The sequence below is a fragment of the Molothrus aeneus genome, chromosome 1, assembly GCF_037042795.1.
Source record: "Molothrus aeneus isolate 106 chromosome 1, BPBGC_Maene_1.0, whole genome shotgun sequence".
Taxonomy (NCBI): domain Eukaryota; kingdom Metazoa; phylum Chordata; class Aves; order Passeriformes; family Icteridae; genus Molothrus; species Molothrus aeneus.
Window position 1 is genome coordinate 116,949,706 of NC_089646.1, and position 24,709 is coordinate 116,974,414.

Consider the following 24,709-nt stretch of genomic DNA (forward strand, 5'->3'; position numbering starts at 1 on the left):
CGAGGCTGGTCCAACCAGAAAGGGTTTATTAATTTAAACGTATGTTAATACAGAGAAGAAAACGTTAAAAATTGGGCATTACATCGTGCTTACAGTCAGTAGTAAATTATATTTATACCGTTTAACAGGAACTTTATTTTTTTTAGAGGCACTCCCGATGTTTATAAAGAATAATGTACTTAGGGACCTTTGTTTTGTTGGCTGCTGCTAACAGCTGCAACACCACCGCACATCATACCAATATATTCACTATCCATTATGCAAATGTTCCAATTATAGCGTGTCCCTATTATTAGCAACAATGGCAATTAAGAGTTCCCACCTCCTATATAATATGTAAACATTAAAAAATAATTAACAGTTCAGGAAAAAATAACTGCACTCAGTGCTCTAATTGCTGAGTTAGGCAAACATGCTACTACTTAATAACAGGATCGGGGTATTTTTGAAGACATTTAGGACTTTATATGCATAGAGCTGGTGAAGTCCAAATAAAGATCAAAGAGCCCCAGCTAAATATGCATATACATATGCAATCAAATGAGGTTTCTGCTACATAAACCAGTAGCAATCAGAAATTGGTTTCATAGGAAAAGTTTAAATTTTCTTGTTCACTGAAACATGGTTCATTCCTTTGTGCAGTTTACATTCACAGATTAAAATTGAAGGACTGTAATATTAAGACAATAGCTTTGGGTCTCCAACTGGTAAATTATTTGGAACTTGAGTTATACACTTGAACAATTGCCAGATAGCTGACTACTTGGTCTATTTTCTTATAAAGAAGAATTTGCAGTTCATTGAACTACTCTATTTAAGGAGCTTTTTGTATCACAAAACAGTGTATCACAAAATAGTATCACAAAATCTGAGAAAAAGAAATATATATCAAATACATTTTCATATAATCATGTATCTGAATAAGGTTTCTTTAAATTTAGCCCCATATAAAAATATTTTGAAAGAGAAAAATTAAAAAGGCACTTCAGGAAATTTGGAAATTGGAAGGAAAAAAAAAAAGCTTGTTGTCAGTTTTGAAAGAATTTCTAGCATTGATCTTACCACAGCAGAAGAAACTACAACCAACAAGTACTCTAAGGGGTCTTTCATAGATGTTCCTCTTGCTAATAAAAATAGTTTCCAATGACTCTTGCAATAATGCCTTACTAATTAGAATCTAAAGTAAGGCATTTCTAATATAATAGGATAGTTTCATTTCTCTTCCCTATGCCGATATACCATTCCAATGTCCTAAAGATTACAAAATAACTGAAGTTACAATTTCTAACTACCTGAGATAAAAGCATTTTTATGGATTCATAGGAAAATTCATTTGGAATGCTTAAATACGTAGTGCTTATGCAAAAACAAAACAGAGTTAAGAACAGTTACTGTACTGAAAATAAAATGATGATACCAAGCATCTCCCATGCTGAGGTCCAAAGTGACCTCAAAGCGTCCTTAAAACATACAACAGATATTTCTAAAGCTCAGATCTGCAAAGGATAACCTACTTTACCCTCTGAAACAAACAGATAATGCAAACAGCTGAAAACTCTTGATTTCTGTAGTCCTCTACATGGGGGATTAAAGGATAATAATCTGAGTTGCTTATACTTGTCCATAGACAGTATCACTTTGAAGAAAGAAAATAAGAATTTTCAAGGTTGTTATGACTCTTTTACCAGTTCCTCCCTCTGATGCACACTGTTCTTTGAGGAATATGTACGTGGTGTTTTTCTATAAAACTTGAAGATTACTCTGTTAATTAGGACAAAAAGGGAAGACACACTAATTTTCAATTTGATACAAACTAACAAAACAGCATTTTTTTCCCTGAGAATCACTCCAAAAAGCAGCCTCTTCCCTGCTTGTAAATGAGCCCTGTAGTCTTATTTCTGCAACAAACTACCATATGCACAGTCTATTCTTTGTTTTGTATTGTCTTGACAAGCCAAGATACAAGAGCTAAGTGTAGGGTTCTGGACTACATTATTACAGATGAGTTGTCTCCAAAGACCTAACAGCAGCAGTATCAATCTGATAGCCAATGCACTCTTCAGCTTTCTGGCATACAAGTTACTCAATAACAAACAGTGTGACAAACATGTAAAATTCATTAATCTCTTCAGACATACAAACTGATAGACTCCAGTTAGTACAAAAGCGCAGCCAATACAACATTCAGTGAGTGCCCTGCAAAGACATACCGGTTTCATTCACAATGGAAATTTACATATTAAACTTATTTCCAATTCCAGTGTTCAAGAATTGAGAAAATACTGTATTAAGATTATTCCTAGGCAACCAGAGAAATGCTCTGAAGATAATCTGAAGATGCCATTATGAAGTCAGTCCAATCCTTGGCCAGCTCTTCAATGGAGACTTCCTCCCCCCCATATTCCTGTGGGAGAATGCTGATGGGGAAGTGTTCGGTCAGACTTTGCAAGTAGTTATTTCCATGCAAGTATACCTAAACCAAAATATTAAAAGCATTTACTTGGGTATGAATGCTAGACTATTGAGTGAGAACAGGCAGCAAAGCATCTCAGTGCAAGAGCTGAATCCACCAGCTTGGTTTAACTAAAGAAGTGTATTTGTTCATAATTAATTCTTAAAAAGGTGGAACTACCCTTGTGAGTTTCCCCTAGGTACTCAAATTCTGTCCTCCTCTGAATCTGAAGGCTGGTGAAGGATGGACTACGACCTGAGAACTGCATTTTATGTAGCTGTGAGCACTGGAGCCAAAACTAACTACACACTTGTTCCAGACTGGCTTAGCAACGCTGGTGAGAGTACGCACTACATCCAAACTGCTAAACTGAGCTAAACCACGGGAATACCGGTTATTTGTTTTGTCATGATATCTTGTACTTCCCCTTCAGTAATTTCTAAGAAAAGAGCCCTGTCTGGCTCATGGCCATTACTATCTGGTCCTGCCACATGTATTTAAAAACAAGATTATGTAGTATGTATGTAGGTTCAGACAGGTGTCAAGGAAGATACTCAACAGAATCTATATATCAGTCCTTATCATTCAGTTCTAACTGGAACCGGATTCTGGACTACTGCTCCACTTTAACTCTTTCAATACTGTAGGTTTGGTTCTTCTCCTCTTGCTTTATTGTAGCTATTTTGAAGCCTTGTTCATTACTTCCAGTCTGATACTTTTCTAGGATTTACTGTCCTGGCATTCACTGGCTAATGCAAATAACCAAAATCCAAACCAAAAAATAACCAAAAGGAGGCTTTAGAATCAGAACAACAATAGGCAGAGCTGCTTATTTTGTACCTTAGTCCTGCTGTTACCACTTCACTTTTGTGCCAGCTGAAAACTCCAATATCCTTCCTATGCTGCAACAAACCATAGTCCTTGGCATGCTTTTGCATCCAAATACAAATCTATTTGCAGATCTCTAACTGCAAAACTATTTAAAGCAACTAAGGAGCTATTTGGAAAAAAAATTAGAAATTAGGTCTGACCAATTTTTGATGCATAAATCTGGAGGTCTGTCAGAGCTAAACAGTTGTTTTCTACTAATTCTGCACAGCTTGGACCATAAAACACTGCTCAGTGATCGTTTTTCTCTATCATTTGTATGCAGAGTGCTGGGAAATCCAGGACCTATTTCTTTCTAGTTCTGCAGAAGAATTGTTATGTTATCTCAAGCAAATTATTTAACCTCTTTGTGTTGCTGTTTTTTCTCTTCAGAGTAGTGATAACAGCACCACTTGCAACGCTCATGTTAATAATAACTGCAAATGCTTTACTGTTAGATTCTGGATGTCTGTATGGCACTAACAAACAAAAATTATTTATGCTCTTCAGTACTCAGGAGTAATAGAGCCTAAGGAAAGTGCTGCAGATTGTCATATAAGGGTTTTGTGGCAGAAAGAAATATTTGCGTGCACTCACCCGTTGCTTTATTTTTTCAGTGAGAAAAGGCTTAATTAGAGCGAAGACTGGGTGGAAGAATAAAGGCTCATTAATCAAGTGGATACCTCGAACTTTCAGTGGAAAGGAATCCTGTCAGCATACATGGAAAACAGAATAAGAAAAAGAAAACATTATTGAAACACTTCTATTACTAAGCACAGGCCTGTAAAAATTGTCTAGTTCATAGGTTAAAGTATTTCTTCTGACCTGCCAACTCCTGCATTTTCTAGCAGTGTAAATTAAGAACAACATTTAGAAAAATCATATCTTGCTCCTCCCATCAGAGGGCAAAATCTCACCGTTTTTTTCATCTTAGCAGGAGGTGAGATTGAATATTAAAAACAAACAGAAAATAAAAAAAAAAAAACTATCACCAAATTGCACATAAATATTGTGCACAAACTTTGTGCTCAGCCTTTCTTCTAAAGTACAATTTTTCACAAGATTCTGCTACTAATTTACAAAATGCTATCTAGCTATATGTTTTTATTGGCAATTTACAGCCTGAAGGATAATACATAAATATATATATAAACTATTGAAAACTAATTTAAAGTTAAATAAATTAAATTTATAGTTTAGAGATAAGCCTTGAAATTACTAGGAATTTGGCCAAGACAGAAGTTCAGCCTTACAACAAGATTACTGTTTTAATGAAATTGAAAAAAAATATCTGCTATACAGCCTTTATAATATAAACCAGCTTGGATTCTAATTGCATTCATTTAAAAGTTCCAGATCTTTGAAATTTAAAAGAAAATATGGCAGTGCTCAAAATAAGCTTTGTGCAATGGGGAAAGTACAGCTTCCCTTCACATCCCACCTGCTTCTACCTCTGAGATGTTTTCTGCTTATAAAAATGGTACTTCTCACAAACACATCTCCTCACTAGTTCAATAGTTCTAAGGAAGGAAAAACCCAAAGCTAACACATTTCTTTAGTGCCACTCCTTCTCGATATAACATATGATAAAGACCTTAAAATTATCAGCTTGTATCTTCACTTAATGTTATTATGGGTTATCATATACTTAAAGTCTACTATCATGATTTTCACAAAACAGTTTTCTGCAGGGATATCAGATTTTTCAAGATAATGCCACTTATTATCCGTATTATGCTTTCCATTCCTTAGTACATACTTCCTTTCTATTAACTTCTGGTTCTTAATACAGTATAGTAATTTGCAAGACACATTTCTTGAGTAAAATACTGGTTTAAAACTAAGGTTTCTTTACTTATAAGCATATTCTGGAGTGCATTAAGCATGTCCTGGGGTGCATCAGGCACAGCATGTCCAGCTGGGCAAAGGAGGGCATTGTCCTGCTCTGCTCTGCACTGAGGCTGCCTCACCTTGAATACTGTGTGCAGTTTTGGGCACCAAAATATAAAAAAGACATTAAGCTATTAGAGAGCTTCAAATGAGGGCCAGGAGGATGGTGAGAGCCTGGAGGCGAAGCAGTGTGAGGAGTGGCTGAGGTCACTTGGTCTGGTCAGCCTGGAGAAAAGCAGACTGAGGAGGAAACCTCATCGCAGTCTGCAATTTCCTTGTGAGAGGAAGAGGAAGGGAAGATTTCTTCACTGTCCTGACCAGAGACAGGACCTAAGGGAATGGCTCGAAGTTGTGTCAGAGGAGGCTTATATTGGATATGAGGAAAAAGTTCTTAACCAAGAGGGTGGTTGAGCACTGGAACAGGCTCCCCAGGGAAGTGGTCACAGCTTCAAGCCTGACAAGAGTTCAAGAAGTGTTTGGACAATGCTCTCAGCCACATGGTGTGTCTCTTAGGGTGTCCTGCATAGGGCCAGGAGTTGGTCTTGATGATTCTGATGAGTACCTTCCAACTTAACATATTCTATGATTAAATGATATTGAACAACACTAATATAATCTCTGGATAAAATTTAAAAACCCAGTTAAAAGTGAGGAAAGGAATCAGGGGACAAAAAAAATTAAAATTCTTTTTCTTCTTAGAAAAGAACACTGGAAACACACATTTTTTAATTTTCCTTTTCCATAGCTAGAATAAACATGTAGAATTTTGAAAAAATCAGAAATAGGTCAAGATGGAAACATCATAGTCAAAGAATTTCCTGCTTTGAGATAATGGATTGAAACTTTTAGATGTACTTGCAAATCCTATTCTGCCTCCTTTCTGCTCTATTTCAAGGTTAAAAAATTACCAGCAATATGTTTACTACCTCAGAAATCAACCGAAACACTCTCACTAGTCCTGTTTTAATGAGAACTGGCCCAAGATTGCATAACACCAGGAGTTCTTATTCTAGACGTGCAAAGTTCGGAATACCTAATGGTTTCAATAAAGTTTTACAGTAGATATCAGAAAGGAAGAACATCTGAAGTTCTGGTGATATTAATTCAATGACTAAGCTTTGATCGAATCTCAGATATGAACCCTACCGAATCACAGCAAGAGATTATCTCCCTGGCTCATTTCCACATCACAGGCTAACAGTTTTATTATAACTGACTTTCAACGTACCTTCTGAAGGAAAATATGATTATAGGACTAAACTGCAGCTTGCGGTCAATTCTCTGCCCCCTTTTTACTTAATTTTTTTCTCTCTCAAATCCAGTGGCAAAGTTCAACTGAATTTGGCAGAAAGGAATAAGCCTTAAAGACAGTAAAGTCCTGACAAGTTTTGTGAAAAACAGGAAGTGAGGTAACAGTGATTTGCACAAAACAATGCTCATGTTGTGGGGAAGAAAGCAAGCAGAACATAAATATAACAGATTCTGTTGTTAGCACATGGATGATCACATAAGCATCATCCATACTGGTAACAAGTTAGGAGTGTCTTGATCTTAATTGCTCACAGTGCAGGCTATTTTTAATATTCTCTGAGACAGGAATAAATGTTTTAAATATTGAGATAATGCACAAAAGAATGGAAGAGAAGAGATGAAAAAGGATAACAAACAGAGATCCTTCCAAAACTGAGCTTCATCTGCTCCTTCAGTCATGAAATTCTTGTGTTGTAACAGGTTGGTGGAGTTCTTATAAAATAGCAGAAGTTAGAGGACATTAACCAGTATAGAAGAATAAAATTTAGGTAAAATCAAGCACAACTTGTAATTGATTTAGGATTTTGTTCCTCTAAATTGCATAGTCTGAGAATGCCTACAGAAAGAAAATTTATTATAGCTTGGAAGAGATGAAAAATTGGAAATCATAGCAAAGAAGCTATGCCATACAAAGCATTATGTCATACTTACTGTGAGAACAGCAGCAATTTTCTTGGCCACTGCTGGGCTGATTTGAAAAGCATGAGCAAATCTCCACCCTTGAAGGTCAAAGATGGCCTTGACTCCATTTCGCTGAGTCTCGATCTCCTTTACAATGAGCTCAGATGTGATGAGACTTACACGAAACACATCATATGCTGTAAACAAACTGGGATCCCATTGTCCTGAGGAGAAGATAGATTACCCTGCATTACCATGAGAAAACCCCATACACCTGCACTTTTTCTTCCTATGGCTTCTAATGTGCTTCTCAGGAAAAAGAATTAATCAGCAAGAACAAAGTTCCTGAAATAAACTGTTTTGCCAGTGCAGAAGTTAATTTGGGTACCTGCTCTCTCATTCATCTTTGATGCTCTTTTAGTAGATGGTGCCACATAATGCAGCATGCTCTACCTATGGCCACAGACCCAGTAGAAGGTACAATTCAGTAACACTCATGCTAGCAGAAGCTGCAGATCATCAGTCCAATCAATTAATAGAATTGCTTTTCAGCACTGTCATTTTCTGGCACAACTCAGTGAATCTCACTTTTTTTTTTCTGAGGCCTGAGCGAAAAATTGCATTCCTCTAAGGATGAGCCTTAACCCTAGATGAAAGCTTTAGGGGGCACAACTGCCTACCAGACCAGATGATAATAAGACAGTTCTTTGAAAGTTGGCAAAAATAAAGCCTCTGTCCAAAACAAACATAAAGAGACATGGTGCTCATTTAACTATGTACTTTTTGAAAATACTTTTAGGAGTTGCATCAAGCATTTTCCAAGTGTTGTTTGCTAGGGCTCTTTGGCTACAAGTAAACAATGAAAGGCTGGTGATCATCCCAGCCTAAACTAAATGTTGATATATGACAAGGTGTACACCTTTGTTTGTGTTCTCCTGACTCCATGCTGCATCTGCATCAGTACCACAGTCTTAGCCTATGGCTTTGACAATTTACATGAAAGCAAATGATTTTTGGGACACTCAGAGCCAAAAAACCCACATAATCTTACAAGTTTTAACCTTCAAGATTCTTTTGATGCAACAATAATTTCACTGTAAAGAAAATTAGGTTCTTCATAAGGGATTGTACAGCTTTAGCAATACCAATATATAAGTAAAATTATTTAATTGTTATAGCTCAGTAAATTCACCTTTATATTAACATAAATGCATTTCTAGCAAGGAACATAACCATATTACCATTCTTGTTAAGATATTCTGATATGATCTAGTTTTATCAACCCCTGCAGTTGTACCCATAAAATATTTTTGATTTGCTGCTGAAATGGTGATAATTAAAAAAATAAACCACAAAATGAAACAAAGCAAACAAAGAAAGGCCAAAAACTTCAGTGTCAGAATCAGGTGTGAAACTGTTCCAAGCAATTTTGTCACTCACCAATTCTGTATATTAGAACTTTGCTTCCATGTGGGTCTCTTGACCGTAGGACTCCATGATAGCCAGCTTGCAAAAGACCAAGAACAGAGGATGGTTGTAAATCTGCACTTATTTCTGGGCATTCAATTCTCCACTTCTGATAATTCTTCAATAACTGGAAAAAAAATTTAATGTGGATGTCAGGTAAGCATCAGCTATTATAGGAGGAGCACAGTTAAAAATATATTTTCCAAATGTGGTCACAGTCAGGTTTAATTCCCTAAATTAGCTATAATTTAATTGTATATTTTAATCAAATCACTCCTAGAAACAGAAGGTTGCTATACTGGATCAACTAAGTAAGTAAATTGCCATGATGAATTTAGAACCAGTGAAATCATTAATGGACTGCAGTTGTCGTTTTGCGTCAGAAAGAAAACTGGATGTACAATAACCCTGTAGTTTCTATGTAAAATGCATCTAAACCAAATTTTTTTCTGCTAACAATCCTTTAGGATTGTTCATTTTGCTACTTCATCAGACTCCTTCAGGATTTTTTAAATTTAGATGTGCAAAATTTTATGGAGGAACATTCTCTTTCACTCACTCTCTCCCACCCTCCCTATTTTTTACGCAGTCATCAGTAATTCCAGTTTACTATTTGAAACAGTTATGCTCATCAGCATACCCCAAAACATTTTTGAGGTCTCTTCTACCCCTCTGAAATGAGACAATACAACACAGTAGTGGGTCCATTACACATTTGACAATTTCCCTCTCACAGAGTGGAAATAATGAGATCCTGTCAGGTTAAAACAGAGATTGTGTCTGTTGCCAGGGACTTGGTCAGCCTGGTTCTCAAGGCTGGGAGGCAGCACCATAACCAGCATTTCTACAGGAAGAGCTGTGTATTGAAAGGCCATGGACTAGTGCTAAGGAAGAGGCAATTAAAGGTGTTCCTTTGTGAGATAACATCTGTGTTGAGGAATTACAGGCAGCACTGTGAAAGGTCATCTTAGAGATGAATCGTGAAAAATTATGTTGGTAATGCAGTAGTTCTAACTTCCAAGTCTAATTACTTCTCTCCTTTAATATTAACTAAGTGGTTGTGGGGAAAATGAACTATGCCCTGCAACTAAAATTTATTTAAGACATTGTGCATAAGTAGGAAGCTATGCAAGACTGTCTTCTAAAATGCTTCCTCTCTGCTCATCAACTAAAATTTGCCTCTGCTGTATCACCTCTGCTAAGGTTATCACTAAGCTTGGAAAGTAGAGAGATAGCTATTACAAGTAATTCATATTTTGTTTTAATTTCCTCAATGGCTCTGACTTAGAGGTCTAACCCAAGACCTTCAAAGTAGCTGAGAACCAGAATTTTTCAGTACCTTGTTTCATGGAAAACCAAAATGTAGCTTTAAATCTTAAAGGTGGCATGCACAGCCTAGCTTTTAAAATTGCTTCTATATTTCATCAAACAGGAAAAGCCAATCTGATTCTCAGCACAGTTTCACAAATTGTGTTCACTACACTGAAAACATCAATCAAAAGTCTTTTATTTGCTATAATTTGTATTAACAGAAATTTTTTTTTCCTTTATCAATTACTCTATATTTTGCAACAGAAATACTAAAGTTAAAAGAGCTGTCAGGTCCAACTAATAGAATATAACTGTAAAAAAATTAAAAATTTCTTGTATCCATGCAAGTATAATTTTCTTCAGTATTTTCATTGGGAGAATGATCAGAAGGAACTTCAGTAAAATTGAATTAATCCCCACAGACTCTTAGAGGGAGACCTGGAACTCAGCATCCTGTAGCTCACAGCATGCTCATGTCAGATAATTAATGCTACCCTTCCCTCTTGTATCATTTTACATAAAACATACTTTTTCTTCAGCTTAATGCTTTTCTGCTCAGATTAAGGTTGAATGATTTTGAAAGTCTCTCAAGTGAATTGCCATGAGGAAACTATTTATAAAACATTATTGTTTATCAGCAAAATTTACATAAAAATGCAAGGTACACTGATTAGAAAATAGCTATATTTTTAAGGAAATAGAGCCTAAAAATACATATTTAGATCCAAAAAATAAAAAAAAAATTATATACCATGCTAGAATCCCACTTGATTTGTCAGTGAAAAAAAAAAACAGATAAAAGCCTCATCCTAAACCATCACCATAGAAAGAAACATTTAACCATTAGGAGAATTTTATTAGAAGTCTCTTGACTGCATTCAATCAGTTTTAGCCTAGGTTTTTTATTTTAAGTTTAAAACTAACAAACAAACAAGGTGAAGGAAAGAGGGAGGAAGTAGGTAAAGTAAGTTAATTTGTGGAACAGTTCACTACAATTGCAAAGATAGGCCTGTTGAGGTACTCTGATTATCTCATTCTGTCAGCACTTGACTGTCTGTCTACAAAGGGCAATGTTTGAGCAATCCCAACTGCTTTGTGCCAGACAGCAATGTCAACATGTTTCTTCCTTGCTCTTTCCAAAACAGACTCTGAAATAGCAGCAAAATACAAAACCACCCTGAAAACAACTATGCAAACATCTGTCACTTTGTAATTTGCCACTTTTCTTCTAAAATCTGTGGTACCACAACATCATGAAGATATATAAACACCTCTTTGAAAAACTCCCTGACAAATCTAAGATGAGAATAAAAATGACACATTAATTCATTACCCTATATAATCCTGTCTAGTCAATGCAGATAGCTCCTCATTTTCATGATATTTACATTTTCTAAGTTGGAAACAAGGATTTAAGTTCTTGGACTTTGGAAGAAAGAGAGTGGCATTTTCAGCTTGTGATTCACTCAAGATCCTTACAGAAGGCATAGTTAACCTACTTGCACACCCATTAAGGAGAAAATATATGGTTGGAATACTTCTGACACTCTCCATGACACAAGTAAGTGGTGCACCTTTCAGACACGTAACTTGGATAACTCTAAAACATGCTTCCCTTGGCAAGAAAATCACAAAGTGCTGAAGAGTTCTCAGATTTTGAAGACCTAATTTAATTACCTAAAATTATTTAAGTCTGAAGTAAAGATCAGCATTAGAGAATATTCAATGGAATCTACAGCTAGTTTTGGCAGATATTCTGTAAATTTTTATTTATATAAGCAAACTCCTTTCTTACAGCTGGAGATAGTCAAGTCTCACATGGCCACTTAAAAGAGTAATCCTTAAACATATAAAGGAATTCAAACACTAGCAGTGATTTAGTGGTTTTCTAGTTTTACACTGGTTAAGCACAGAAATTCATGTAAAATTTTTTTCAAGTAAGATTCTTTTTCAGCAGGGTAAAACATAAATGTTGCATATAACAATCAGTTTGGATATAGATGAAACAACCTAATCTCAAGAAAAACAGACACATTCATTACCCTGTATAGAAAATGGCTCACGCACTTAACAACACAAGAAAAACATCTCAATGTATAATTATCTGTGTTTGCAAATGGAATAACCTACTTAGCATCTGCTCAGCATCTCAAAATAGATGCAAGATAACTTGATAAAGGGGGGGAAAGCTGGATGAAAAACTCCAGTGTGTCTAGTTCAGCATTAATTAAGATGTTTTTTCCCCTGATGTTTGTTGGGGATAGTTCCAGATTTCTGAACATTAGAGATTACAAAGTTATCAATTAAACCAAGATCCAGATCCTACAAACAAAAGTTAACTTGGTACTTTACTTAGAAGCAAAAGAACTAGAACACATTGTGCTTGTTAGAGAAACAAATGTATCTATATATGTAAATTAATTATATTTTTCTTGATTAATAATTATTTAGTTATAGTAATGTGGTTGATAGGCAGAATTAGGCCTCTGTTGTGTCAGAAGTTGTAAAAATGCACACAATACTTGGGGAAAAAGTGTTTTTACTGGCATTCTTTGCAGGAGAAACCATAGCTCAAATTTCAGAATACAAACCTTTACACATATGTATTTTATATTGCTTTTTATATATGCCTGTACAAATGTACCCAGAATTTAAACATACAGTATACACAGACAAAAAAATTAAAATATTTTATAGAGACACAGAACTTTCCTAATTCTTTGTGCATTACTTCCTTGTCACTGGAAAAAGACTGGCACGTGCTGGCTTAGCACAAAGGGAAGCCTGGCTGACTGATTTGTGTTTCCTCAAGGGTCAGCTCAGAGAGCTTATAAGGGCTCTTCCATCCTTTTCAAGGAATTCCTCGGTATTGATAGAAGAAAAGCAGCCAAGTAACTGATTTCAACTTAACATTTATGTTTGAATGATGTGAAGATCCTCAGGGATGATGTCTGAGACTCAGCAGTGTGTTTGACACTAGAGAAAACAACACTTCTTGTACAGCATAGTCATCCTAAGTGACTTCCTTGCAGCAGAATGCACCAGGAAATCCTCATTCCTCCACAAGTCAAATGCAAAACCAAAGTCTGGCTATACACCTTGGTATCAACCAGAACTCCTAAAAGGATCCTAGATATTTAGAGAGTTTTCAGTGCCACAAAAGTGATGCTTACAATAGTATGTTATGAAAACCCTCTGCATAATTTCAATGCCAAACACTTTTCTTCTGTTCCCCAGAGTATAAAGTATTTCAGGTACAAAAAGACTGCATTCCAAAGTCTCTGAGAGTCAGTCCTATACAAGAGTTATAGGATGCAATGCATAATAAAACAGGAAGAAACATTTATGTCCAAAAGGAGATGCTAGTTCTCCAGATTTCACATATCCCTAGTGAATCCAAGTGAGAGTGGTTTTGGTGATAACAGCAAAGTCAACCATACACACACAGCTGGTACATTCAAAAAGGGGCAGACACTGATCTCTGTGGTGACCAGTGACAAAACATGAGGGAATGGCCTGAAGTTGTGTCAGGGGGAGTTTAGGCTGGGTATTAGAAAAAGGTTCTTCACCCAGAGAATGGCTGGGCACTGGAACAGGCTCCCCAGGGACGTGGTCACAGCACCAAGCCTGGCAGAGTTCAAGAGGCATTTGGACAATGCTCTCAGGCACACAGTGTGACTCTCTGACAGGGTGTCTGTGCAGGGCCAGGAGCTGAACTTGAATGATCCCTGTAGGTCCCTTCCAACTCAATATATTCTGTGATTCTGTGAGAATAGTCTGTTACTGAGCTTAACTGAATGATCACTGTCTTCAAGAAATTAAGACAGTTTTATCTCTTCTTCAAGTCCTTCAATTCCGGATACCTGTTTCAGCGCTGGATTTTCTTCTAGCATGAGAGATATCGATATATCATTAAAAGCAAGTCTGGAATTGCCATTGGAAAAATGGAAAAAAATGCTGTTATGAGTCACCATAAAGGATTTAGAAATGGAATGTCTTCACACAATCTACCTTACTATTCTTTTCTGAAGCATTTCCAAATTTTGATAACTGAAATCAGATAAATCTGTGTCAATTATTAACCAGAAATGCATCAAAAAAACCAGTCTGGTCAGGTGCCAGACTCTTGATTTATAGTTAAGGCTAAGTATAAGCCTGTACTAAGATGCTGGACAACCTTTGCTTATATGCATTGACAGGGCCATTAACTTTGATTATCCCATAGCTGCTCTACAAATACTATGCAGTAGTACATGGAAGCTCAGTGGGCATAGAGAATCTTATTGGCCTGAAATCCACACCAAGAGGCAACATCAGATCAGGACAAGAGGGAAAAGCCACTCTCAGGACTGATGGCAGGAGGGCTCTGCCTAGGCTGAAGTACTAACATAACTTCTGCGTGAAGTCACACTTGGCTTAGATGAATATACAACTTGGGACCATGAGAGATTTTTGCACAATAGTTCTCTTTGGCCTTGATATACCAATTGCAATAAATACATTCCTGTGGGGGGAAAAAAAAAAAGGTGCTTCTGTTATTCTTCCCTTACTGTAAGAGAAGTATTCTAGAAAATGGTGCCAGCTGGGATGTAGAAGATTATGTGCAAGTGGCTACAGCACTTGGAGAACTGAAATTCTAGACAGAAACATTAAACATGGGTTGGTTTTGAACATCCGAATCTCTTAATTCAAAGGAAGGTTTGAAATTCAGAAACTTAGCAGCCTGTGGAGACCCAGAAAATCTAAAGCGATTTTAAAAAGACAGCTTTTTCAAAGGAGGTCCCCAGTGTTGAGGGCTGACTTCCAAGAGAAGCATAGGAAATTTGCTACTTCATAGACTTCCATCTCTAAACCTTGCTAGATTCCACACTCCCAAAGATTAGTCCTACCTACCTAACACACCTCACAATCCCATCAAAGTGCAAAACCACACAGGTCAAATTCAGAAGTGCAACTGTCCTGTCTATAGGATTACCAGCAGCAACCAATTACAATGCAATTAGGAGTGGATATTCAGGAATCCATATGTCCTTATTAAGCCCCTTAAGCATTTTGGAACCATGGAACACAGGAAAAAAAATGGCTTTTGTTTGGAAAGGCAAAAAACCACGGTCCTACAGTGGCTAGTGCACAACTTTGATATAAATAATCTAATGAACTTCAAGTATAAGTAAGATACATAAAACCCAAAGGAATCTGACTTGACTCGTCGGTTCTTCTGTTGAGGAGGAAAGGTTTAAAGCTACGATGCAAATGTCATGAGTAAAATGAAAAGAACAAAGATACAATTTTTAAAGCTATTTATGATTAAGAGCCTAATTCAATTTCTCAATTTCCTTTTTTAGCTACCTTGATCCTGCAACATATCCATATGCAAACAATCATCTCTTACGGTGAGTAAACTTGGAAAATCTACAGTCCAGAGAAGTCAGAAACTAATAGGTGAAGAAACCAATAGGTGAAGTCTGTTGGGCAATGCAGTGTAAACAACAAAAAATTCCATGGAAACACAGCTTTCAGTTGGCACATGTGAATCAAAGCTTTTGCCCTGGGAGGATTTGGAAATACTTTCTGTTCCAAAGGTTTAACGGCTATCAATCTTTCATTTAAAAACATAACGAACTGATAACAATCTGTGCCTTTAGATATTAAAAATATGTGTGCTCTGTGGCAAAAAGGCATACAAAGAGCCAGGAAAGTACCACAACTTACTAAAGCCGGCAAGGAGTGCTGTAAAAGACTAAACTCCAAGCAAAAAGAAGTTTATACTCATCGTTTTAGAGTAATTATAAATCTGTAGCGAAACTAGTACGCCTGCTTGTAACCTGAGCCTGATAATCATGACAAGGGTGTCCTTTGAAGGATACTGTTTCCTAATCGGAGCTGTGACCTTATCACACTTACTGTATCGGCGAGTGACTGTACCGCGCTTACCACAGCCTGTGTTACCACACCGATACCGCGCTGAGCCAGCACAGTGATTCCGTGCCGCACCGAGGACACGCGTGACAAGCAATTATTAGTTACACCCTGGAACTCCGCGCTCGGCCTCGCCCGACCCGGCGGCGCAGGGCACGGACCCATCCCACAGCCCAAACCCGCAGCCACAGCCCGAGCCGCGGCTGCGCTCCCCGAGCCCGGCTGCTCCCGTCCCCGGGCACCGGGACCTGCCGCCGCCGCTCCTCACCCTCCAGGCCAGGTCCAGGTGGAAGTCTCGGGCGCGCAGGAACCGCACCAGGAAGGCATCGGAGAGGGGCTGCGGCCAGCGCTGGCCGGGCTCTGCCTCGGCCCGCCGCCGCAGCTCGGACACGGCGCCGCGCACCCGCGGAGAGTGGTCGGGCAGGTCATTGAGGTGCCCTGCGCCCAGCGGAGCCTGCGACATCCCCGCGGCACGGCCGAGCTCAGCCCCGCCGCCGGCCCCGGCCCATTGAGGGGAGCGCGGCGGCGGCGGCGGCGGGGCCCGGCCCGGCCCGGCTGCTCCTGCCCCCGCCCCCGCGGGGCTTAACCCCTGAGCGCCCTCCCGGGCCCCGGCTGAGGGAGCGGCAGGTGTGCCGCCTCCCCTGCCCTGCCCCTCCCGGGCTTGTCTTTTCCACTTTTACGGACTTGACCGGTTTTTAGCATTTTACGCTTTAAACCCATCTCCTGTTTTTCTCTTCCAGCCCCAAAAGTGAGCCGGACCTGCTCCCTCTGGAGGGCGAGCGGCGGCCCCACGGGGCAGGGAGAGCCCCGCCGCTGGGACCCGCGGCGCCCGCCGCAGGGGGGTCATCCCGGACCCCTGGAACGTGCTGAGGGTCGTGGCTTCCCCTTTTAATTTTTTTTTTTTTTGGCAAAAATAATCCATCTTTAGATACTAAATCGTAAAATGCTGCAACTTCATTGCAGCTAGGAAATGAAGTGTAAAGTGGGAATCCCTGCTGGTGCAAAACTGCCTTGGAGCACCTCAACCTTAATGTTAATATGCAGTAATGAAAATATATTCACTCAGCCAGGAGAAAGGGTGGTGAAATTGAATTCAGCCTTAGTCTAACTTTGCTGCCCAGCAGTGAGTTTGATTATGAAAGGTAAAGAGTTCATTGCTGTTATTGTATTTTGTATTTTTAGTAGCACCTTTTCCTTGTATTAGGTTTCCTTTGAGATCTCTCTGGCCTACTTATGCTAAAAGCCTTATTTCATCTAATATACAATTAATAAGGCATGCTTAGGTCTAGTAAAAGGTTTACAAAGCTTTGTTCCATATTACTTTCCCCTTTTCTGGATTTCTACAGTTAATACTTACTTTTTGATCAGCATTTTGTTAATATCTAACCATGTCTTGGACTCATACACTACTGAAGTGTCTACAGGTATCCCTCTCAGCTTTCCAAATGTGAAAAAACATCTGCCTAGCTAAAAGCAGTTAGGTAAAGAGTGGGAGGGTGGGTTTTTTTTGCTGCCCCCCCTCCCCCCACCCAAAAAAAAAAAAGGAAAAAAAAGGCAGAAACTCAAGGGACTGAATAGAGAATACAAGCTTGCAGGGAGAAAGTATTAGAGGAAAGGATAAAAACTGGGAAAAGGGTGTGCAGTCAAGAGTATTTAGATGTGGATATCTGGGCAAGGAGGTGTGAGGAAGTGTGGGCTTACCCTGGAAGAAGAAGAAGAAAAAGCAAGCTGGAAATACAGCAAGAAACAGAGAGAACAGAATATGGAGGAGACACTAACAACAAGTTTTAAAAAAAAAAAACACTCCTTTTGTTTCTGGGCAGAGCTTCCATGGGAAAGATTTGCATGCAAATGTGTAACCCAACCATGGGTGGTAGGAGACAAACAAAGCTAAATCACAGAAAGTTCATGCAGTGATTTTAAACACCACTTCATAATTTTTGAGCACTTATTTTGCCTTCTCAGAATTCTCCCAACTTAGTGCTTCATCTGTGAAAACAAAAAGAGCAAGAGAATACAGATACTTTTCATTAGACTGATGAGCTGAGCAACTCATAGCTTCTAACTCGTTTTTCTACAAAATTCATATTGTGATTTTGGCGTCATATATGAACAAAGTGAGTTATACAAGCAGTTTCAATGATTTCCTTCAGGACTCAGTTACAAAAATATCTGTAAATTTCAGGGTTTTGTTGAAAATTCTTCAAATGAGGCTGCATTAGTAAGACTAATGAGAACTCCGCTCTCTGACAATGAAGATGTGATATCATCAAGGCTTCCTTCAGAGGTGCCAGCATGTTGTATACTTGACCCTTCACCAGAGCAATTAAGACCTGTTGCAAGATGAAGCTTGTAAGTAAAGTTTTTGTTTTGTTTAATTACATCTGGAAAAGAGCTCAAGTGTCTGAAAGCTCTGTTTAAATAAATTATGCCGTTTGTAAACTTTGCCTTGTTTGTGTCCTTGGACCAGGATGATTACTCTTATAAAAAAGACTTGCAAATGTGACAGGAGCTCTTTGATGTTTCCTTTTGGCATATCCCTATGACTTTTAACAGATAGCTGGAATTTGCAGTCCTTCAAGAGAATATTTACATCCAAGTAAAACCCGGATAATACTTTAACAGGTCTATGAAAAGTGCTCAAGAGGCAAGAAGGCAACTGTCTTAGATTGACTGCAACATACACATGCACTTGTGCTTCTTTCTTTTACAAGATTCTATAAACACTGTAAAAGGTTTTTGAGTTTAAATCCTACAGTAGTAGTTGTATGTTTTTTTCTGTGAATGATATGGATAAATAGAAAGACCTTGTCTTTCATGCACATGCACTTAAGTTAACATTAATATTCAAGTTTCATTAGGATCACATAAATGCTGAACACTTAATTCCAGACATTGATGGTTGCGGGATGTTTGCATCTCTATAAATTATGTTCTAGTTAACTTGCTTAAACTTATGCAGAAAACATGAACATCATGGAATGTTTAATTTTCAGGTCTTTGATTTTTTTTTTACTAAGAATTCACATATTTAAAACACATAAATGCAGACTTGTGAGTCAGGAAATCAAGATAAATATTGGGAGAGTCGATTTATGGTTCCAAACAGATTGCTCTTTCCTCTTTCCTATCTAGTCAAAGAAGTGCACACCAGCTAAAGCAAAGTAACCCCATACTCCCAATAGAATACAAGTATTAATTCTTCACGATTATCACATATTCCAGGGTGAACAGGCATTTGGTACAAATTGCAATAACATTTATTAACTAGAGAGACATGACATTCCATGTGCATGAAAAAACAATATTATCTATCACTCTGGTATTTATTATGTACAGGTAAAAAAAATCCAAAATCCCTCCAAACCAATAGTCCTGTACAAGCAAACTTCCAGTGAAATCCAGAGCAGACAGTCATATCACTTCAAGCTTGTCATAGGAATCTCTTCATGTAAAGTACTTTGGAACTGGAATATTATTGTTAAATCTTTCAAGCTAAGCAAAATTGAATTGAGAGCTCATGACTGTATCTGAAGGGTGACCATTTGTACAGCAAAAATGAGTGTAAATGAACAAAAAGGAGTGTCACCCTTCTCTGAATCCATTCTGTAAGAATACTTCAGCATAGTAGTGCTGTAGATGTCAGCCTTTCACTAAAACCCTAAAGTGTAGCAGGTCTGGTTGCAGTATATACCTTCTGATTTTCTGTCTTAATTTCTCCATGACCCATACTCCTGTTTGTCTACTCACTGGTGCTGATAGCATTGTTTGAAACTATGTCAAACCTTTTTCTATTGTACTGGACCAAAAGCTTGTAACATACTGTGTAGCAAGGTTGGTTGGTGACTCAGTGACTTAGTAACAGCCTCTGAAAGTCTTGCTCTGTAGTGTAATTCAGCAGTCTCAGCTGGTAGGTATATGGCAGAGAACTTATCTTTCATTTTACACCACAATAGACTATTTGCAAAGCCACCTTGGTTTTTAAAAAACATGTAATTTAAGCACAGCCCAAGCTTCTACTTAAACTAAACCTACTTTGCTCTGTAAGACACTGCAATCCACAGTGTGTGATGAGATAATGAAAAACATTGAAGGCCAGGAACTGGCAGGGTCACTCAAGGACTGACTGAGCTATGAAGTCTTTGTTCCTGCTGTCTTGCTGTAGCAAGAGTATGAATCATCTGCACCAAACTGGATGCAGAAGTGATGCTTGTTCACTGCCAGGTTTATGGACATCCCCTCGAAGTCTGAGCATGTTCTGAAAGCAATAAGGACTCGGTAGAGACCCAGCCCTGTCACACGGCTGTGATAATATGCATCACACTCTATATAAGGGGAGAAAAGACTTGTGTAGGTTCCTTAACTCTCATCTCTTCCTCCTACTCTGCTATCATAATTTTCCTTTCATATACTGAATTAAAAATGGGTCTATGCTACCTGCAATTTGTATTGTCTTAACACATAGAAAACTTTAAGATGAGTCATTGACAACTTAATTTCATTTAACATCACCTTCTCTGTTTCCAGCTGAAGGCCAATCATCTCCACTGAATTTCCTAAAGTACTTTTATTAGCATGTAAAAGCACTGTCCACTGCCTTGATAGCATAAAGCTTCACAGGCTTGGGCATCAATATTTTACTTACAAAAGAGCCCAAGTGTGAGAAGCCACATTAGAACCCTAGCCTGTGGATACATTTCTACTCTTCCTGAAATGGTACACATCCTCTTTGCTGACCACCAGGGATCATGATGAGGTAACCCTGAGGGATTAGAAATACTACCCAGTGTGAACTAAAATTGCATTATAATGTGTCTGCAGCTGGTGGCATGTCATAGAGTCAGTTTAGACTGGAAAACTTTCTGCAGGGTAGGCACCAATGTCAGCTTTTCAGTATGGCTGCTGTCACTGGGATATGTCAAAATTTTTTGCCCTTTGCAAGACAGCAAAATTGTGGAAGTCCAGAGAACAACTCTTTTAAATAAAGTCTGTTGATATAATTTCAGAGGAAAAGTGTGGTTTTCAAGAGTGTTTTTCCAGAAGCTGTGTTGAGAAGTGACTGTCAGTTGTTGGCTGTTGCAAGTTAGCAATTGACAGGTTTTAGATGATGAAATCAATGTGGCCCAGTTTCCAGTGGACCAGTGTTTCAAGTTCCTTCAGCATCCTTGGCAGATGGTGGAGGCCTGCTGCCTTCTCTGTGTGGGTTGTTCCTGGAGCTAAGATCCTCTGCCTGACAGGGACAGGGGTGCTGTGCTGGCTGGGACCCACACACGGGCTGACCCGTGAGCCTGTGTGGACAGGAGAGAGGTGAGGGCAGTGGAACTCGTGCTGCAGATCGACTTTCTCCAAGCATTATACTTTGTAAGGACTACATACCTTTGGGCCCTCGCCTTTCTGTCTGCAGTCAACATTAGCTTGGGTTCAAAAGTTATGAGAGAGAGACAGACAGGTCAGAGTCTGACTGACAGACAGAGAGAGGGCCAGGCAATGTGATCCCATTTATTTCCTTGAGAATAAATGAAAACATACACAAAACTGTAGATTGTATGGTGGAGGGTGGGATTTTCCAAAGCTCCTAGACCCAGCATGGTAACTTTATTTATGCACCTCATCTTAACTCAGATTAAAGGAGAATTAGGAACCTAAGTAACAGTTAAAGTCTAACCTAAATGACTGTAATAGGATTTGCTGTATCAATTGATTAGCCTTAACCCCACTTGCTGTATTTAAAATGGTAGATGATAGGAGTTTTGGCACTGATTTTGAAGAGTCTACCATTTCATAAAGCTTATATAAAAGCAATGATGATGCCTGAAAACCTTGAAAAAATTAAAATCACAACATTGTGTCCTAATTCACACTCTGGTAAAAATGTCACTGGGGAAACAAAGCTTTAGATTGCTGACAAACAGTCAGCAATGATGAAGCGATGTTGGTATAAGTTTTCGCAGTGGTAAAAATAAATAAAATAAATATTGGGTAAGAGATCCCTCATTTTCTATAGCCAGTTAAAACATACAGTGTGTCAGAGAAATGTTGCAAAGGCACAATCAAGGCAGGCCTTCATTTGGTTTTCATTACTTTTACGTGCAGGGTGTGCAGCAAAGAGCCATATGTTGTGGTAGATAAGGTGCACTGACACTGTAAGGACCTGTGAGCAAATTCTGGCCGATAAGTATTTGCAGCAAGGATTGCAGATGAAAGTAAGCAGAGTGATGAGAAGTAGAGATGTAATACCTTTGTCTGTTGGGCAATGTAAAACTAAGACTGGTATGACTCACTATCAAAATTAATTTCTCCCAGTCAAATGGAAAGCAAATTTCATCAGTGGGACCAATATTTTACTCTCAGGATTTTTTTTCACAGAAAATTTGATTTTAAAGACTAATTAACTTTAAAATGCTATTTCTTTAAACTGTGAACAAGGACTTTTCTGTATGTTTTTCAAATAACAAGTTATTTATAATGAATGTAAATAAATCTGTCCAGAGGGCAACCATCCATTTACTGCATTCCAAGATTAAAAAATTTGCTTTCATTTTGTATTGTAAACCCCAAAACCTATGAGAGCATTCTGTGTCAAAATATTTGTACTTGAATTTAAAATGTCAGATGGATATTTAGATACTGTATTTGCACTGACTAGATCATCAGCATTGAACATTTCAGGACAAAAATTCAATCCAAACTGGCAGATCTCTCTACATGCAGATTGGTAATTCTCTGTGAAAGCTTTGAGTTTAAATGAGGAATATGTTCTTCAAAGAAATTATTCTGAGTAGTTTTATTGCGAAACCAAGATGAATGGCTTGATTTTCAAAAGTGCTTGAACTTGCACAAAGTATCAAAGGAGGATATAGGGCTTCTCAAAGTTATGTCTATTGAGAAGCTTAGCTCTAGGAACTTATAAAGAAGTTAGGCAGAGTCTAAGCAGTGCAAATAGTTTGACCCATGTAAATTCTAAGCATTAGGGTAGTATTTGCCCATCTCCCTGACAGTAAAACTAAAGCTAATAAATAACATTGCATCATAATTTCTTGCTACTTTCAGGGAAATCCTGTTTACTTTGACCCTTGCCTGCCAAGTGAAACAACATTTGAGTCCTTCAGTGAGATATAAACTTCAATCCAGGTGGGCAATCACTGGGTATTAGCTGACTCAGATGAGTTAATAAATGAATTAGGTATTTTTATTCTTGATTTTCTTCACTTTCTTCAGTAAATTTAACTAGAAAAGAATGCTTTCTATATTGCTGATAATAATCATATTCATAATCTCAATGCAGCACCATTGAAGGAAGCATGCATGAGCCATTTCTATCTTCTGTCAATGTGAGCCATTTCTATCTTCTGTTAATGGTCTCCTTTTTTTTAGTGCATGAAGGTAGCCAGAGGACAGACCTGTCCCTAGGCAATGAAATAAGTCTTCCCTGTGATGTCCTTTCAGCTGTCTGGGCAAGAGAACCCGGCATCGTGTCAGTGAAATTCAATAAAAGGCATGAGCATGGAAGGACTTAAAAGGTAGTTCTGTGCTGTAGTTAATCTGAAAAGATACCTGTGATTCTAAAAAAAAGCATGCAAAAAGGTGAATAATATGCATTGATGGAGCTACTGCTATGGTTGATGTTGCTCAGTTCTCTTAGGTTCTGTGCAGATGCAGAATGAGTTTGTCTCTGGCCTCGGGTAGCCAATATGTACATATAAAGACTCAAAAAGAATTAGACAGAGGACAAGAAACCAGTGGAACCATACAGTCAAAATAAGAAGCCTAAATTATTGCATGGCTGCAGCCTAGTTCTAGGGAAGCTTAGAAATGGCCTAGATGAGAGCTTCAAGAGGGGCTGAAAGTAGCAGATTCATTTTCAAGAGCTTTTCCCAACAGTAAGGCAGAATCTGCCCTGCACCAATTTCTAACTCACTGCTAAAGAAATGCTGATGCCATAGGTTAAATAGCCACAGAAAAAAAGTGTTTTAATATGAGGATAAGGATCTTAGGTGTGATGTCACAGATAAATTGGAGTATACAGAAACACACAGAGAGCTAACACTTTCAGATGTGCACAGTATACCAGCCATGTGGGTGGGGTGTGAGCATGGCAAGACTGAATTTGACAAAACCAGAACAAGGTCTCAATAAATGAGACAACCATAATGTGAGTGAGAAAATGAGAAATTCAATCCTGGACACTTTTTTTTAATAATTCACAGAGTGAATTATTAAAAAAAATAAAGGTATGATCTAGCAATGAAGACACAGAAGAGCTTAATGTTCAGGTACAGCCAAAATGACAGGCAGAAGAATGACATCTGCCACAGCAGCAAGGGTTAAGCTGTGAAGATGAGGTTGTTGGCTAATCATTCATCAGAGAAAGCCTGGGAGCCATACAAATATATTAGTTGCCAGATAAATGTCACTTGGTAGTGAGAAGTGGATGTGATAACCCTAAAAAAGCATGACCAATTGCATAGAAATAAATGGTATTTGACATATATCAGGCAGGTATAATTTGATATATATCATGGCAATACAAGCATAAAACAGATCACATACTGTAGTCTATCTCAGAACTGTTACTAGTCATCTCTGTCCTGTAGCAAAGAAATAAGGTATCTCATCTTTGATTTCTAACAGTTATTTCCATCTCACATTAAACTATTTTTAGACTGAGTGGGTAAAAAGTTTTGCTTCCAAACAAAACTAATACGGTCTTAATGCAGATATCTAGTATGGCCTGTTAATAACCTCCTTTTATCTGGAGAAACAGTCATTCACTCCAGCTTTTTTGTTTGCTTGTTTGTTTTCCTTACATATTCAATGTTTAATTCATCACAAACACCTTGATTATTCATCCTCTTTAATCATCTTCATTCT

General features: G+C 38.2%; 1 protein-coding gene across 1 annotated transcript; it reads right to left on the reverse strand.

Moving 5' to 3' along the window:
- Positions 1–9: 9 nt before the first annotated feature.
- Positions 10–16,331, reverse strand: TTPA (alpha tocopherol transfer protein). The gene is made up of 5 exons (XM_066546929.1): positions 16,107–16,331; positions 8,582–8,735; positions 7,172–7,365; positions 3,917–4,027; positions 10–2,473 (listed from the first exon to the last, which is right to left on the reverse strand). Exons 1-5 carry the CDS (start codon positions 16,299–16,301, stop codon positions 2,300–2,302), a joined length of 828 nt encoding a protein of 275 aa, XP_066403026.1. The 5' UTR covers positions 16,302–16,331; the 3' UTR covers positions 10–2,299.
- Positions 16,332–24,709: the final 8,378 nt, after the last annotated feature.